Genomic DNA, 14,039 nt, shown 5'->3' with positions numbered 1-14,039 from the left:
GACAATCTGAAGGAAAGTAAAAGGGTATTTTTTTGATTAACGCCTATTGCCTTCGGCTTTTATTTATTTACCTATTCTAACCAGAAGGATCATTTGAGATGCGATGACATCAAAATACTATTTCAAATGTGTATTTTGTGAAACTGCCTTTTGAAAATGCAAAAACTGAAATTAAATTATACTGACAATATGCCAGACAAAAACATTTATTTCAGAACTTCTTGGGAAGAATCCAAATTTTTTCTTGGTACTGGTATTTTCCTACAGAAACTCAGTTTTGGTGAGGCAGTACCCATTAGCAAGCATGCTTGCTATGGACACACTTCTGCGGGTTTTAGTCACAGCAGTAGAGAGGCACGTGTGGAAGGAGGAGGCAGTTGTGCTCCCATTGACTTGCTGCCACCGAGCTCGGTGGCTCCCCAGAGACTGGGATCCACGACTAGCTGATTGTTGTGCTGGAGAATGTCAGCAGTCACAAAGGGGTTTCAGGTGACTAGGGGAGAAAAAGAAATAAGTTTCTGGAGAAAATTAATAAAGCAATAAGTGAAATTGGTCCTTCCTCAAGGAAGAGCTTTACCTTGTCTGTCTACCAGCCCTTTCTGTTCTGAAAACAATGATAAGAAAGATCATCAAAATGGAATGGGGAGGTCTGCTGTTGTCCAGTGACAGATGTTTTCCACAGAGTGTAAAAGGAGGCTGAGTCTCTGTAATATATTTTATTGTATAATGTGTCTGGCTCAAAGCTTCTACTGGTTTCTGAGAGCCAGATTTTTTTTTCCTCTTTGATCACAGCTCGTTTTATCATTTATTTTTCCTCTGAAATTTTTGAAATCAAAAGATCATATAATAAGTAGGAAATGCTTGATGTCTATTAAAGTCAGCATGAGTCTTTCCACTAATTTCAGACTGCGGCCGGACTCAGGTGAACAGTAAAGTTGCTTGCAGTAATGGAGTGTTCATACAAATGTCTTTTAATGCATATTTTTGCTCAATTTCAATGCGAGTAAATAGAGACAGTGGTTAGGCTGGCCAGAAAAGGCTAGTAAATCAAAATGTTCAGTAATTAGGAGTAGTTAGAAGCAGACAGTTCTGTATTTAAATCTTAGCAATCCGCCTTCAGAAATCTGAGATCCACAGGAAAGAGCAGAGTTCAGTATTTCTTACCTTTTGGCCCATCCAAATTCTTGTGGGGAGCAGCAATTCTGCCTCACCTCTTCCTCTAGGGACTGGAACATTTCAGCACTGGCAGCATCTTGCTGAAACTTCCAAAGGTGCCTGTAGCAGCTTTCCCTGGGAGGCGTAAGGGTCTGTGCAGGCTTCTGTTGAGCCTCTGCTTCTTGCTCCTCATTAGCCGAGCTGTCCTCTTCCTGCGGCTCGCTGAAATCTGCTGCCCCTGGAGAATCCAGGCAGTCTTCCAGTTCTGGAGAGGTGCTACCGCCATCACTAGTAGATTGATCCATACTATATCCTATCTCTGGAGTGGCCACAAATTCCTTAATTGGAGATGGTGCTGGAGTCTATCAAAATTATCGAAATAATAGAAGCATTAGTATGATTGCTTCTTTTTTTTTTTTTTTTTTTTTTTTTTTAGGAACTTAATCTTTCACATCTTCCTTCCTTTAAGAACTAAAGAAGAAGACATCTTTAAAGACATCTTTAAGGAAGATATTAACTGAGGCATCTTAAAACAGTACCTGGAAAGAAGGAAGAAATAGAGGGAGGTCCTAGCTCAGTTATTAACTCTTTTGCCTTTATGATGATCCTCATTCTTCAAGAATTTCTAGCAGGGAGCTACCACACAAATTCATGTTTTCTTAGTAAATACTTCACTAGCTGAGACTCTTTTTCATTTCTTTTCATACTGTGCCTCAACCTTGTGTCTATACTGTCTTCAGTGTATAGAAGTGACTGCTGAACTCCTGTATAACTAACCATTGAAATCAGACAAGTCACCCAAATAGTACCTGGCAAACTGTAGGAAAGCAAGAGAAGCCAGTTTTATTCTCTAGAAATCATTCTGACAATTATTTCTGTCTGCCCATGGATGGCACTTATGAAGTCTGGTGGAACAGGAATCACAAGTGAGCCATTCTGCATGGAGCAAGATGTTAATCACAGGAGTCCTTGTGCACACATCCATGAGTTGTACTCAAAGACAAAGTGTAATAATGGCTAGCCTACCTAATGTCACTTTTGTAATCAAAACTATGAAAGGATGTGCTTTATTCTCTACAGCCTTCGCAGTTTCTGGATAGGAGAAGTTCTTTATTTCCCTTTCCTCAACCCTGCAGGTTAGAGCATGGAGAGCTGCAGTTGAGAGTGTCTGGTCTAGGATCCAGTGGATCATTTTGGCAGCGTTTCTGGAAGATCTGCTCATGTATGTGCTGCTGCTTCCCAGTGACAGTGCTGCAGTGCAGAAGCTGGAACACTAGGATACACGGTGTTTCAGATCTGACATTTCCTATTACTGTGGTTGCTAAGGAAGTAGCAGTTGAGCTCCAGAGAAGATGAAATTGCAGCTAGGCAGAGAAAGGAATATAATAGAGAATACTGGAGAAAGGGGAAATCAGTCTCGTTCAAGGCTGGCTAGCAAATAGTAAGAGCAGTTTTCCAGGGTTACAGAAGCAAGTTCAGGGTAGAAGTTTGTCTTACCAGAGTGCTCGGCTCTATTTCTGGAAGAACTCCTTTCGGTGGTCGGCAGAGAAGAAGTGTCACTTCCGGAGGCGCCCCTCTCAACAAGTGAAGGACATCCTAGGCAGGGAGAAGGAATATTAGAGTTCCGGTAGAATATGTTTGATCACAATCTATAGTAGGTGCCTTCTTACTAACTGGGCTGGGGACAGTTTTAAGTGAATGCTAAATTCATAGTTTTTGTGCCTCTTAGCAGTATTAGTAGAGCCAGTAGAGCTCTAGTAGAGCCTCTTAGCAGTATTAGTCTTAGTAGAGCCAAAAATCACTGCTGTTAACGGTCTCTCAGTAGATCATAATATTTATGCGGATGTGTATATCAGGTGAAATCAATCCAGTTTACAAACTCGTGTTCCAACAATACACCGCTAGCTTTATAATTCTCTCTTTTCTCAGAATTGTCAGACGAACACATTCAAATTGCATGTCAAGCACAGATCTTTAGCCCACTATATCAGAACAGCTTCACAGATTGCCTTAATGACTTAATGACTTAACCAAAAATCAAAGACCTTCCTGAAAGTAGTGTTTATTCAATTGCATTTGATTTTCAGCTGTAGTGATAGAAGAAACCTTTAATCTAGAAGAAAAAAATTGTATAGGCAAAGCACCCTATTTGTCCTTGAATCAAATATGGTAAATACATGGTAAAAAGGAGGTAGATATGGAATTATTTTCTTAGGGTAAATATAGAAGGACTCATTCCAGCAAAAGTTATATTTGCCTTATATGGTGGAATATAGAATCTGGGGCATGGTATTTAGCATGACATTATAGAGCACATATGACAATAGGGGAAAATGTTTTTATTGTGTGTAAGAACAAGAAAGATGCTAGTGTGCTAGTCTGCCAGCAGATTTAGTACATCACTAGTGAAAAGCTGGAAATTAAATAATGAAAGAAATTCTCCGTAAGAATTCTGTTAAGAAGGAAATTCTATGTAAGGATTCTACAGAGGAATCCTACATAAAAATTGAACTCATTATAAGCAAGTTCTTGCCCCCTTTTGGTGACTATAAAGACTGCTTTTGAACTTAATTAATACAATACTGGGCAGGAAGCCCTTTGATAGTAGCCTGGTACCTGATACAGGAGACCTTGAATAGGTTTCCCATTCACAGCTAAAATGATGTCTCCGACTTCAATTTGTCCATTCTCTTCAGCTGGCTGCCCTGGAAAGAGTCTTTTGATCCTGACGATGGCTCCTCCAAGGTGTTCACAGGCATCTGTTTCCATTTGCAGAAAACTGAAGCCAAGGCCTCCCGAATTCTTTGTCAGTTTGACTTCAAATGTATTTTCTGTTCAAAGCAGGGATTGGAAAAAGAGTGGGCTGCGTGGCATATGTACTCCTTAAAGTGCTGATGTAAATTTTACCCTCAGCAGACCTTTCTCTGTGTATTGCAGAGGTAGATCTACTTACACTAACAATAAAAGGAAGTTTTGGTGTTCCTTTAACTTGCAGGAACCCTAGGATTCACACAGGCAGAATGGTGTGAAATGGATTCGGTTCCACCATGCGTTCACAGGCTTCAAACCGTCTGGCACAAGCCCGTAAGGGAAGAAGCATTCTGTACTGACATAAAAAGGTTCAAATACTCTCCTTTTCAGACTTTTCCCTGTATATATTTGGAGGTCATTGTATTCTGTAGCTGCCTGATGTTAACTCAGGTGCTGCACAGAAGGCAGCAGGTGCTAGAAGCAGAGCCACTGCTTTTTCCAAACTGGATGAAGGGACCAGCCCTTTCCCAGATACTGTACGTGGAACCAAACTCTATTATGTGAAGGACAGTGAAGAGCAGCAGCTTTGTCATAGGAAGGGGTGGACGGATTATGGGTCAGGCACACACTAAGAGATACAGCATTTATTTGTTGGGTAAGTTCAGTGGAAGAGATGTCTGAATCCTGAATGCCTTCAAGCAAATGAATGCCCTGAAGAATGTGTGTGCTGTGAGAGCGGAGGAGGAGATTTCCCATGCCAGCTCCATCTCACCAAGGCTGAGAGAGGCAGTATTTATGCTTAGAATAAATTCAGAGGGGTTGATAGCTAATTGTATCTATCTGTGTACTTCAGAAATATTTTGTTGAGAATTAATTTTTGATGATGCCATTAATACCACCCATTGTCTGGTCTGCTCAGTATGCAGTTTTCCTTCCAACTCACAGAAATTTCATGGAATTACATTCATTCATTCCTTTCTTGCACATTGTAAGAAGTACAGTCATAGAAAGTCACTGGGAGTCCCTTTTTTATCTCTTACCATTTGTCACGAAGGAGTAGTTCTTGCCACCATCCGTGAGGGATGTTACAGGAACAACTGCACATTGGTCCTCCTTTCTGGCCTTAGCTGTCGGGCACAGATCTGCCAATTGGTTGTGTCCCCGTTCTAGAACAAGCTTGGCAATCTAAAAAGGGCAGACAAGTCCCATTTATATAATGCACAATGAGCCCTTTTGCTTTTCATTAGGAGAAGGGTGAGTGTGCATGTGTGGGGAGGGGATTCCTCTTGGTGCAGATCTGCTACTGTCCTTCCTACCGAGTGCACCTGGCTGCACTGGTCTCTCATTCAGCTCTGCCATTACACAAACCTGACCAGATTTCTTAAGTCTTTCCACAGCCTGCTTGTGTGTGATACCACAGAGGCTCATTCCGTCTACTTCCAGCAGACGATCACCTGAAACAAACAAAAAGAGGCAAACTGCATTAATGTTCAGATTCATTGGGTTTTAACTCCCAAGCTATCCACATGCATTAGAACTTCACACTTGCACATGGGAAATTATGTTATTTTCTGTAAAAACATTACTGCTTAGGGTACAGTATACGTAGCACTTAATATATACAAAGATAGCCTGTGAACAAGTGCAGTGATAGCATCTTGTGTCACAACAGTGCTGAAAGTAGATATCGCAACATCACTAGCCTGATGTGCAGCTGGTGAGGAACTGTGCAATGTAGGTATGAGATTCTTGTCTTTTTCCAGGGGGATATCTAAATACTCTAGCTTGGCAGGCTGGCAAGCAAAGACTGTGTATTTTATGTTTCAAAGTTGTAGGCTTTTCAGTCCCAAACATGTTTCCTGTCACAAGCACTTCCTAACACTAACATGGAGTTCTGTACCCCAAAGTTTTATTGTCAAATATGTTACCTGTCTTTATTTGTCCATCCTTATCTGCTGGTCCCCTGGGAATAATGGACTTCACGTATATTCCACCATGACGCACACTAGTGTTAATTCCACCCTGCAAAACATATATCCACAGTTTAGAGTGGACACTTCCCATGTTCTTACTGTGATAAAGATCAAAGCAACTGTATGCATGCATTGCCAGGCAAGTGCTTTAGATGTTACAGTTAAACATATATGTATATATATGAAAAAAAAATGGAAGAGAATGTTAACTCTAGCATCCTCTCTTCTCTAAACCATAAACATGTTTTGTTTTTCTCAGTAAAGCACAGCACATTTCTATGTGGCTGTATATTTGAAAAACATTCATAAGTATTTCCCCACGCTAACGTAATGACACAATTACACCTTTAAGCCAAGCTCTAACCCAGCTTCTAAAATATGCAATTTGTATTCAGCAATTATTAGCCTTCAAACAGTATACAAAGCATGGACCTGAACTCCTGCAGCCACTGAAGAACCTCCAGCACAGGGGAACTGCAGACTAATCTAAGAACATAATTCTGTCCACCTACATCCCTTGGACAATTCCAGATGAAAAAACAGCCCTCCATTTCTTCTGCAAGCACTGAAATGGTTGTTGCTTCCCACTCCATTTCAGCAACGACTGAAAAGACCCCTTAGCCTATAGGGACAGATTCAACCTCCGTAGCCAGAACAGAGAAATATTCTTCAAACGTGGGCTTCTCTGGCCTTCTGAATGTACGGAGAACAGTTTTCCTTGTATTAGTAGTAAAATTGTCCCAAGCCCTTTCCCTGGCCCTCAGAGCAAGAGGCCTGGCACTGCTGGAGCCCGCATAGCTGGAGCCCACAGAGCTGAACCTGGTTCCCCACAGCGGGGTGAATTGTGCTGTGCCGGCAGCGGGGAACGTGGCGCTGCGCGAGCTGCCACAGGCAGCACCTGCAGCTGCAGATCAGGGCTCGGGCCCAGGCCTGGGCCCGGGCTGTGCAGGGAGGCACAGCCCCTGCTTCCAGGGAACAGCCAAACCCGCTGCCTCCGAGGGGCTGCTTTGCATCGCAGCACGTCCAGGAGGCCCTGGCTATCGTCCTCCCTGACAAAACCCTGCTTTCAGTGCTAGGTCTTGGTCTCAAACTAAGTCAGGGTGAGAGGAGCATGTAGTGCTGTGATTTTTACATCAGCAAACTTAAAAAAACTATTCAGTGAGAAGTGGGGAATGAGTAGGACCACTACTTCACCCTTTGTTGATCAATCAAAGACTGCTTTGAACCATGCCATGCTACAAGCTCTAGCTAGTGGCTTTTTTCATGCAATTGTTGCACATATATACACGTCCCTATTCATTTCTGTTCATGTAACAAATTGAAGGCACATTGAAAGATTAACAGTAACACTTGCAGTCACACTGATTCCAAAAGTCCCATCTTCTTTGACAAGCTCCACAGTATAGGTATCATTTGAGTTGGATTCAGACGGAGATGGTAAATGTGAGGAGTCACCTTCCTGTCTCAAGAATATAAACGTTAATGAGGCTATAGCATCAGTGAAGGAAAAAAAAAAGAAGAAAAAATATATGTATATAAAGGGATTGATCCTGCACTGCGTGTAGGCCTGGAGTAACACCATTGGCAGTAGTACCTTTGCATTATTTCAAGCTTACACTAGTGTTCCTCAGAATCTAATTTGTCTCAATATGCATAAGCTGAGAGTAAATAGAGAGGCTGTCTTGCAGTAGAGACTTAAGCACAGAAAGTACTGTTTGAGATCCTTGAGCTTGCACGAAAATAATCCTTTTATAGCTCTAAATAAAAACAAAGTTTTATAGCTCCACTGAAAGGAAGATAATTTTTAGTTAAATTTTGTGGAGCAGTTTCCCCTCTATTTTTACACATTCTGGACATGGATATCATTTTGACAATTCAAAATTAATTGAGCAGCAACATCTCCCAAGTTTTTGTTTCTTCTTTCCCTTTTACCTTCTCAGTTACTTTTTGTTCTTAGTACAGCAACTGTGTTGTTAAGACACATGTCCAGTATAATTTTACAAGCAGCATCAAGATCTCCGTTACCTCCACGTCTAGGTTGTCAACTGAAAGAACTGGAATCCTGGGGCCCGACTTCGGTGCTAAATTCCAGGAAAGGGCCTTCTCAAGTTCATCTATGTTTACGTCCTGTTCTTTGGAGGGAGTAGTATGACAATCTTGAATCTTTCTTCTCCCATTGTCTACACAAGAGATCTCAGATCCACTAGTGCTGTTCCCTCTTGATAGACTCTTCTCTTCATTTAATTCTTCTTCATAAATGTCTGCAAAATGAAACATTGCTGAAGTCAAATAAAAAAAAAATGAAGGCACTTATATATTATATGTTGGAGGACATATAATAACTGGAGGACATATAATAACTATTTGTCCTGTTGCAGGACAAAATAACTTCGTATATAGACTGGTTGTGAAATCTGGGATCTGTCATGTGAGTTAGTAATTGTAAAAGTGAGCATAGCTGTCTTAAGTATGGAGAAATGAATTTCCTTTATCACTGCAGAGGACCGTGACAACAACAGTGTTTAAGAGCTGTGTTATAGAGCTAATTCTGTCTTAAAAAGCAATGCCAAAATTCCTATTGTGCTCATCAGTGTAGGATAAAGCCCATAACATATCAGGTTTTTTCACACTGAATATGGGACAGCACTCACATGATGCCCATAAGAAGTTGCCTGTTCTCATTACTACCTGTGCTTTTTGTATCTGGCACTGAGGGGAAAGAAAGTACTACATCCCAAAGCCTAATAAATACCAGTATCTAAAGTTAACTCTTAGTGTTTCGCAGCCAGTGAAGATATTTGACTTTATACCTTTGGGTTGAGAGATGATAAGTTCCACTTCATCAGGAGAATTCTGTATAATTTTTACGGCAGTATTAAACGAAACACCTTCGAGACTAATATTATTCACAGATATGAGTCGTCCCCCTTAAAAAAGAAAAAAAAACAAGGCAAATCACATCAGAATAGGGAAATAAACCCAAAATAGCTAACTTTAAAACATGAAAGTGTTTTAATTCTAATAAAAACTGAGGATAGTGACCTGGTTTGATATTTCCAGCTTTGTCTGCAGGTCCCCCAGGAATAATTGAAGCAATAAAGATACCAAGGTCTAATTTTCCTATGTTTTCTCCTCCAATAATTACAAAACCTGCAAAAACAAGAAGAGAAGGCCAAGACATTGGCAGCATTAGGAAAGATGAACCTTAGGAGAACAAAAGCATCTTATTCCAGTAGCATACATTGTATGTGTGGTCTGGAGAATGGGGACGTCTGATTTATAAGACATCTAGCTCCTGGTTTGGGAGACCTTTAGACTCAAACTTTAATTTTAACATGCTGGTGACTGGTATTTAAATATAGTTTCTTTTACAGTAAGAATACTTTCCTGAGTTGGGACTTCAGAATATTCCAACCCCTTTACTATAAGACCTTAGAAATTGTGCTAGCACAGGAGAAACACAGTCTAAAATCTCATTAGGTAAGTTAGGACATTATTTTACATCATGTAGTCTGGGACTCTGAAGATAGACCATGGACAATTGTAATGCTTATGTCAGAGGTGTTCAAGAAAAGTAGTTTAATTTCATTGTACTATCTCATAATACTCTGCGTATGTAAAAAAAGAATCTTTTTCACTGGTAAATAGTTGAATTTATAATCAAGAATTTCCACTCAGATTACTACCATTTTGAAATCTGATGTTAAACTATGTTAATGGTCAGCAGCAAAACTTTGCATTAAGTCCTTTGCAAAGTCTGGTTGTCTCATTATACAGGCAAAATTAGGTGAAAAGTAGAGTCTTGCTTAGCTTGTATCAGCAAGGATCACTGTTAGCACCAAGATCTGACAACAAACATCACGTTCTTGCTCCTTACTTACCAAAACCGTTCTTGGCATCACGTTTTAGGGTGACACAAACGATTTCTCTTTCTAGACCACTTAGCAAAAGTTCTCTTTGGATGACTGGTGATCCAGGTGCTGCAGAAACAAAACAGCTAGAATAAATGCAAATGAGTGCAGAGAGACAAGAGATTCATGTAATATGCACAACTGAGGCTTAAAAACTGTTTTCTCCTTATTTTCAAGATTACCATTACTCCTGAATGAATTTGATTTCAGATGGAAGCTAAAAGAAGTGTTTGAAAATTTGCTTTCTTTAGATAAAATATACATAGAACAGGAAAGCACAGCAGCCGTCTGAGCATCTCCTATGTTCTGTCACAGAATCCCAGAGTCATTGAGGTTGGAAGGGTCCTTTGTAGATGATTTAGTCCAATCTCCCTGCACAAGCAGAATCACCTAGACTATGTTGCACAGGATCTGTCTGTTATTTCTGGGAGAGTACACATCTAACCTTGTTAAGAAAAGGTTATTTAAAGAGTTAAGACACCTAGCACCAATTGAAAATGAGAGGAATTTGGACACAAAATCTTTTACACATTCCGTTGAAAACTCTTGTCCTAGGCTCTGAGGGCTTTACAGTGCTCCTTTGGCTCCATAATTATAATCCCATCAGCACTGATTGCGATGATGGCTTTTGTAGTGTGTAGCTTTTCTTATCCCAGTCACTGTATGATGAGTACAGAAGCACAGAGGAGAGAGCTAGAATATGTTTTGTCTGCTGCATCATTTAATGATTCAATGGCAAACCAAGTGGTGATCTCCAAGCACTGGGATATTGCCCATGCAAGAGTTCTGGGTGTACTGGACTACTACTCTGAAGAACATCAGGCATCACTGGTGGTCATCAAGTCCTTAACCACTGATCCTGAAGGAAAGGAGGAATGAAGAACACAACTTGTCGTGCTAAGCCCTGGCTTAATTCTCAGAACTAGAAGTGGCAAATTTTATGCTTTGATCTGTAAATAGATCATATTTTGGTCTTCTGGCAGTGAAACAGCAAATATGGAGGAGTACCACCTTATTTCATGATTATTATACTCACCGCTGCTTGTGTTCTGAGTTGAGTGGATAGAGAGGTAGTCGTAACTCCTTTGCTTTCCGTTCAGATTGATGTGCATTTCTGACTGAGATAGCCCTGATGTGGATCTGCAGAGGAGGGGATGGAGATGCATTGCAATAACAAACCAGCAGTGGCGTTCAGCACCCCTCTTTGCCATCAGTCCATCAGAGCCAAGCAGGGAATGCAGACGTTTACAGCCCTGCAGAGCCTCCGCTCTGCATTCGGTGTACCAACTGCCTCTTCCAGAGAAGGTACACGGTAAGGCACACATTAAAGACTTCACTTTTGTCCTGCCCCATTTTTATGCTTCTCTGTATCCCAGTAAGTGGTTCATTCCTGAGTCTGATACAAATTTAAATGTCAACTCTTCTTTCAACTTCTTATCTGGTAGATTGTTAGCTTCCTGCCTGGGCTTGCATGGTTGTTGGCAAGCAGAGGCCCGGTCCTGGGCCTGACTGGGCTTTCTGCTGTGACATTAAATACTGCAGAAAAAAGTCCTGCACCTCACAGCTAATCAAAGACATTTGCAGTGATGTAGTGTGCGGCTGAGTATTGTTTACAGAAAAAAGCAAACCTACCTGCCGAGATTACTTTTGTCTCTAGCCCTGTTGCTGATTTCCACACTGAGGTTATCACAAGATTTACTCATCATCCCAGCAGAAAGGTTTTCCAGGTTTGTCCCGTAGAGCACATTCTCTGATCGAGACAGTCTCTGGATCAGGGCAAGGTGTTCATGCTGAGCTGCATACACAGAGTTTGATTTGTCTATTTCCATAAATTTACTGTCCTCTGAATAAGAAGGAAAATTGGTGAAGGAAGAAAAGATAAATCCACTGACATTATCCCTTTTTTTTAAAGTTCAAAGCTGCTTTTTGTCTATCTAACCTTTACAATGTGCCAGCAATAAGATTGATGGCACAGATATATTTGTTCTGGCATTCTTGAGGATATCTAAGTCCTGGCTTGAGAGTCCGGTTTCCAATCTCTTTATTTCAAAGGAAGTATATTCTGTATTTAGATTTCATTTCTGTAAATTATACTCCAAATTCACTTTCCACAAAGGCAGGTAAAATGTAGAGACCTGTATAATTTAAATATGGACTATCTCTGAAAAGTATATTTGTGTAAAAATTCAGTGCATGGAGAACATCTTGTCTGTCAGCCAGGTTGGTGGTTTTGTACCTTTCATGGGTCACCACTCCTACACAGGTATCTCTGAGGACAGACTACAGTCCTTCACTTCCCTTCAGGAAGACAGTTTTTCCAGGACACCCCAAAACCTCGGAACCTGCAGCCACATGACTTGTGAAAGCCCAACTGCTTTCAGTGATGTGACGCACTTGTAAGCAGGACATGGGTTATGATTGACCCCACCCTCAGACATTTTGTTCTCTTGTATCTAAAATGCAATGACTTTCATGAAATATTACTGCAAGCAAATGTGGCTCAGAAAACCATAAAATTCACTATTAGGACTCATTTTTAAGCTGCAAATCACAATTCTACTAAGCTTTGTTAGAACTACAGAAGCCCTAACAAAAAGGGTGCCTTGAAACATAAGTGTTATTGTAGCACATTATGGAACAAATTTGTGCAGATTTTTTTTTTTTTTGTGAAAGAACTTCAGTGAAAAAAGCAAGCTTTTAATTATATATCCTATGGTATATCCCATTATATGACTTCATTGACAATCATTTTAAAATTTTACTACAAGAAAGAAGGATCCAATGGATGGGCTTTATCTACACTTGGATTCTGTTCTCCTTACTCATTGTCAAATCTTCAGTGGATGCAAGTGATCATGGTTCTGTTCCAGCCAATGGAAACCCATGTTGCTCCACTGAAGTTGAGTGGTGCAGATTTATTTATTATCTCTTTTATCTTGTGCCTCAGTTTCCCCACAGTGATCCTCCCCTATTTTTACAGAGCAAGCTGAGAACCGTGGGTGAGAAAAGCAATGTAGCTGTGTTGGGTCAAGCAGTGTTTCAGCCAAGAAATTATGAAAAATCTGACCTCTAAGGAGGTAATAGGCAGGACTTCTGCCACTGTGGCAAAACACAGAGGAAGAGGAGAGTGTCTAAAACCTACGTATTCCAGTGTGACTAATGTGCCTTTGGTTCAGTGGTTTTGGTCTGGGGTTGAACCATAGGGTTGGACCCTTATCTCGGGGGATCCTAATGTTGCAGATCTTCCAGTTCTCAACTTAACTAAGGGCTGCTTTTCTTCTTCGAGTTCTCCTCTCCCTTTTAAACTCTAACATTGGCCTATGGCCTGTATAACAAAAGTTCATTTATAACTTACCTGATGAAGCTTGCCGAAGTTGCCTAGAATTCATCTGTGCGTTGAATTTGTGTTGGGCAGAACAGAGGTCCAGTAAATATTTACAAGTCTTGGCCGTGTCCGTAATGAACGTATGCTTCTTGCCACTGAAGCTGCTTTCAATCATGAATTTTTTCCTCTGAAGGGAAAAAAAAATGCAGAGCTTGCTTCAAAGAAAACATCAGTCATAATCCTGAGACTCTGAAAGTTTCTTCTGTACAGTCCTGTTGGTCTGTATGAGTATATTTATGCCTGGCCGCTTGCCTTTGGGGGCAGTAAATGCATATCATAAAGTCAACATTTGTGAGTGAGGTGTCAGCCATGCAGATCGTAACTGCCCTATGCTGAAGTCAGGAGCCTTTGGACATTGGCTACATTGGGAACAGGTAAATAAGTCTGGCAAAACTTGGCCCTATTCATGTTAAAGTGTATAAAACAACTGAATGTGAAAATGAAAATATCTTCAAGAGGCAAATGGGCTATTTTGGGAGAGAAAAGAGGCTGGGATAGAAGAACACTCTGGCGGTGTGATAGGTCTCTGATGGCAGGAGACTACTTAGAGGGCTTGTAAGCCTGTTACAAATACTGGTCTCCAAACAGACATCAGCATACAAGAAGATGGGGTTGGGAAGATGAGATCTAGAAAGAGAGAGACATGATCCCATGACTTGTTGTAAAAAGAAAAACACAGGAGAAAAGAAAGGGAAGTATAGAGGAGAGGGGAATGAGCATACATATATATGAGGTATACACTATGCACTGCACTGAACATCACTAAGAATCCAATTCTCAGGATCCACATCCAGACAGGGCCTTGATTTGAGGCTGTTTTCAATATGGGTGTGTCTGTATATAACAAGTTAAATTCTGGCTCTG

The 14,039-nt window shown here is 40.7% G+C and overlaps 1 protein-coding gene across 1 annotated transcript in view; it reads right to left on the bottom strand.

The window, feature by feature from the left end:
• Positions 1-14,039, bottom strand: part of FRMPD2 (FERM and PDZ domain containing 2) — a 64,773-nt gene that overhangs the window by 24,013 nt on the left and 26,721 nt on the right. The window contains exons 16-29 of the mRNA XM_088528744.1: positions 13,146-13,302; positions 11,423-11,633; positions 10,827-10,930; positions 9,761-9,859; positions 8,922-9,029; positions 8,690-8,806; positions 7,905-8,140; positions 7,234-7,338; positions 5,835-5,928; positions 5,275-5,360; positions 4,947-5,091; positions 3,772-3,986; positions 2,653-2,751; positions 1,165-1,517 (exon numbers count right to left, since the gene is read on the bottom strand). Of these exons, the coding sequence (XP_088384870.1) occupies positions 1,165-1,517; positions 2,653-2,751; positions 3,772-3,986; positions 4,947-5,091; positions 5,275-5,360; positions 5,835-5,928; positions 7,234-7,338; positions 7,905-8,140; positions 8,690-8,806; positions 8,922-9,029; positions 9,761-9,859; positions 10,827-10,930; positions 11,423-11,633; positions 13,146-13,302 (2,129 nt within the window). The remainder of the gene's footprint in view (positions 1-1,164; positions 1,518-2,652; positions 2,752-3,771; positions 3,987-4,946; positions 5,092-5,274; positions 5,361-5,834; positions 5,929-7,233; positions 7,339-7,904; positions 8,141-8,689; positions 8,807-8,921; positions 9,030-9,760; positions 9,860-10,826; positions 10,931-11,422; positions 11,634-13,145; positions 13,303-14,039) is intronic.

Source organism: Tinamus guttatus, unplaced genomic scaffold (assembly GCF_059628265.1).
Source record: "Tinamus guttatus ecotype Peru unplaced genomic scaffold, ASM5962826v1 Tinamus_guttatus_pri_ptg000314l, whole genome shotgun sequence".
In the NCBI taxonomy this organism is placed as follows: Eukaryota; Metazoa; Chordata; class Aves; order Tinamiformes; family Tinamidae; genus Tinamus; species Tinamus guttatus.
The sequence above is the reverse complement of the archived record's forward strand: the minus strand, read 5'-3'. Positions and strand labels throughout refer to the sequence as shown.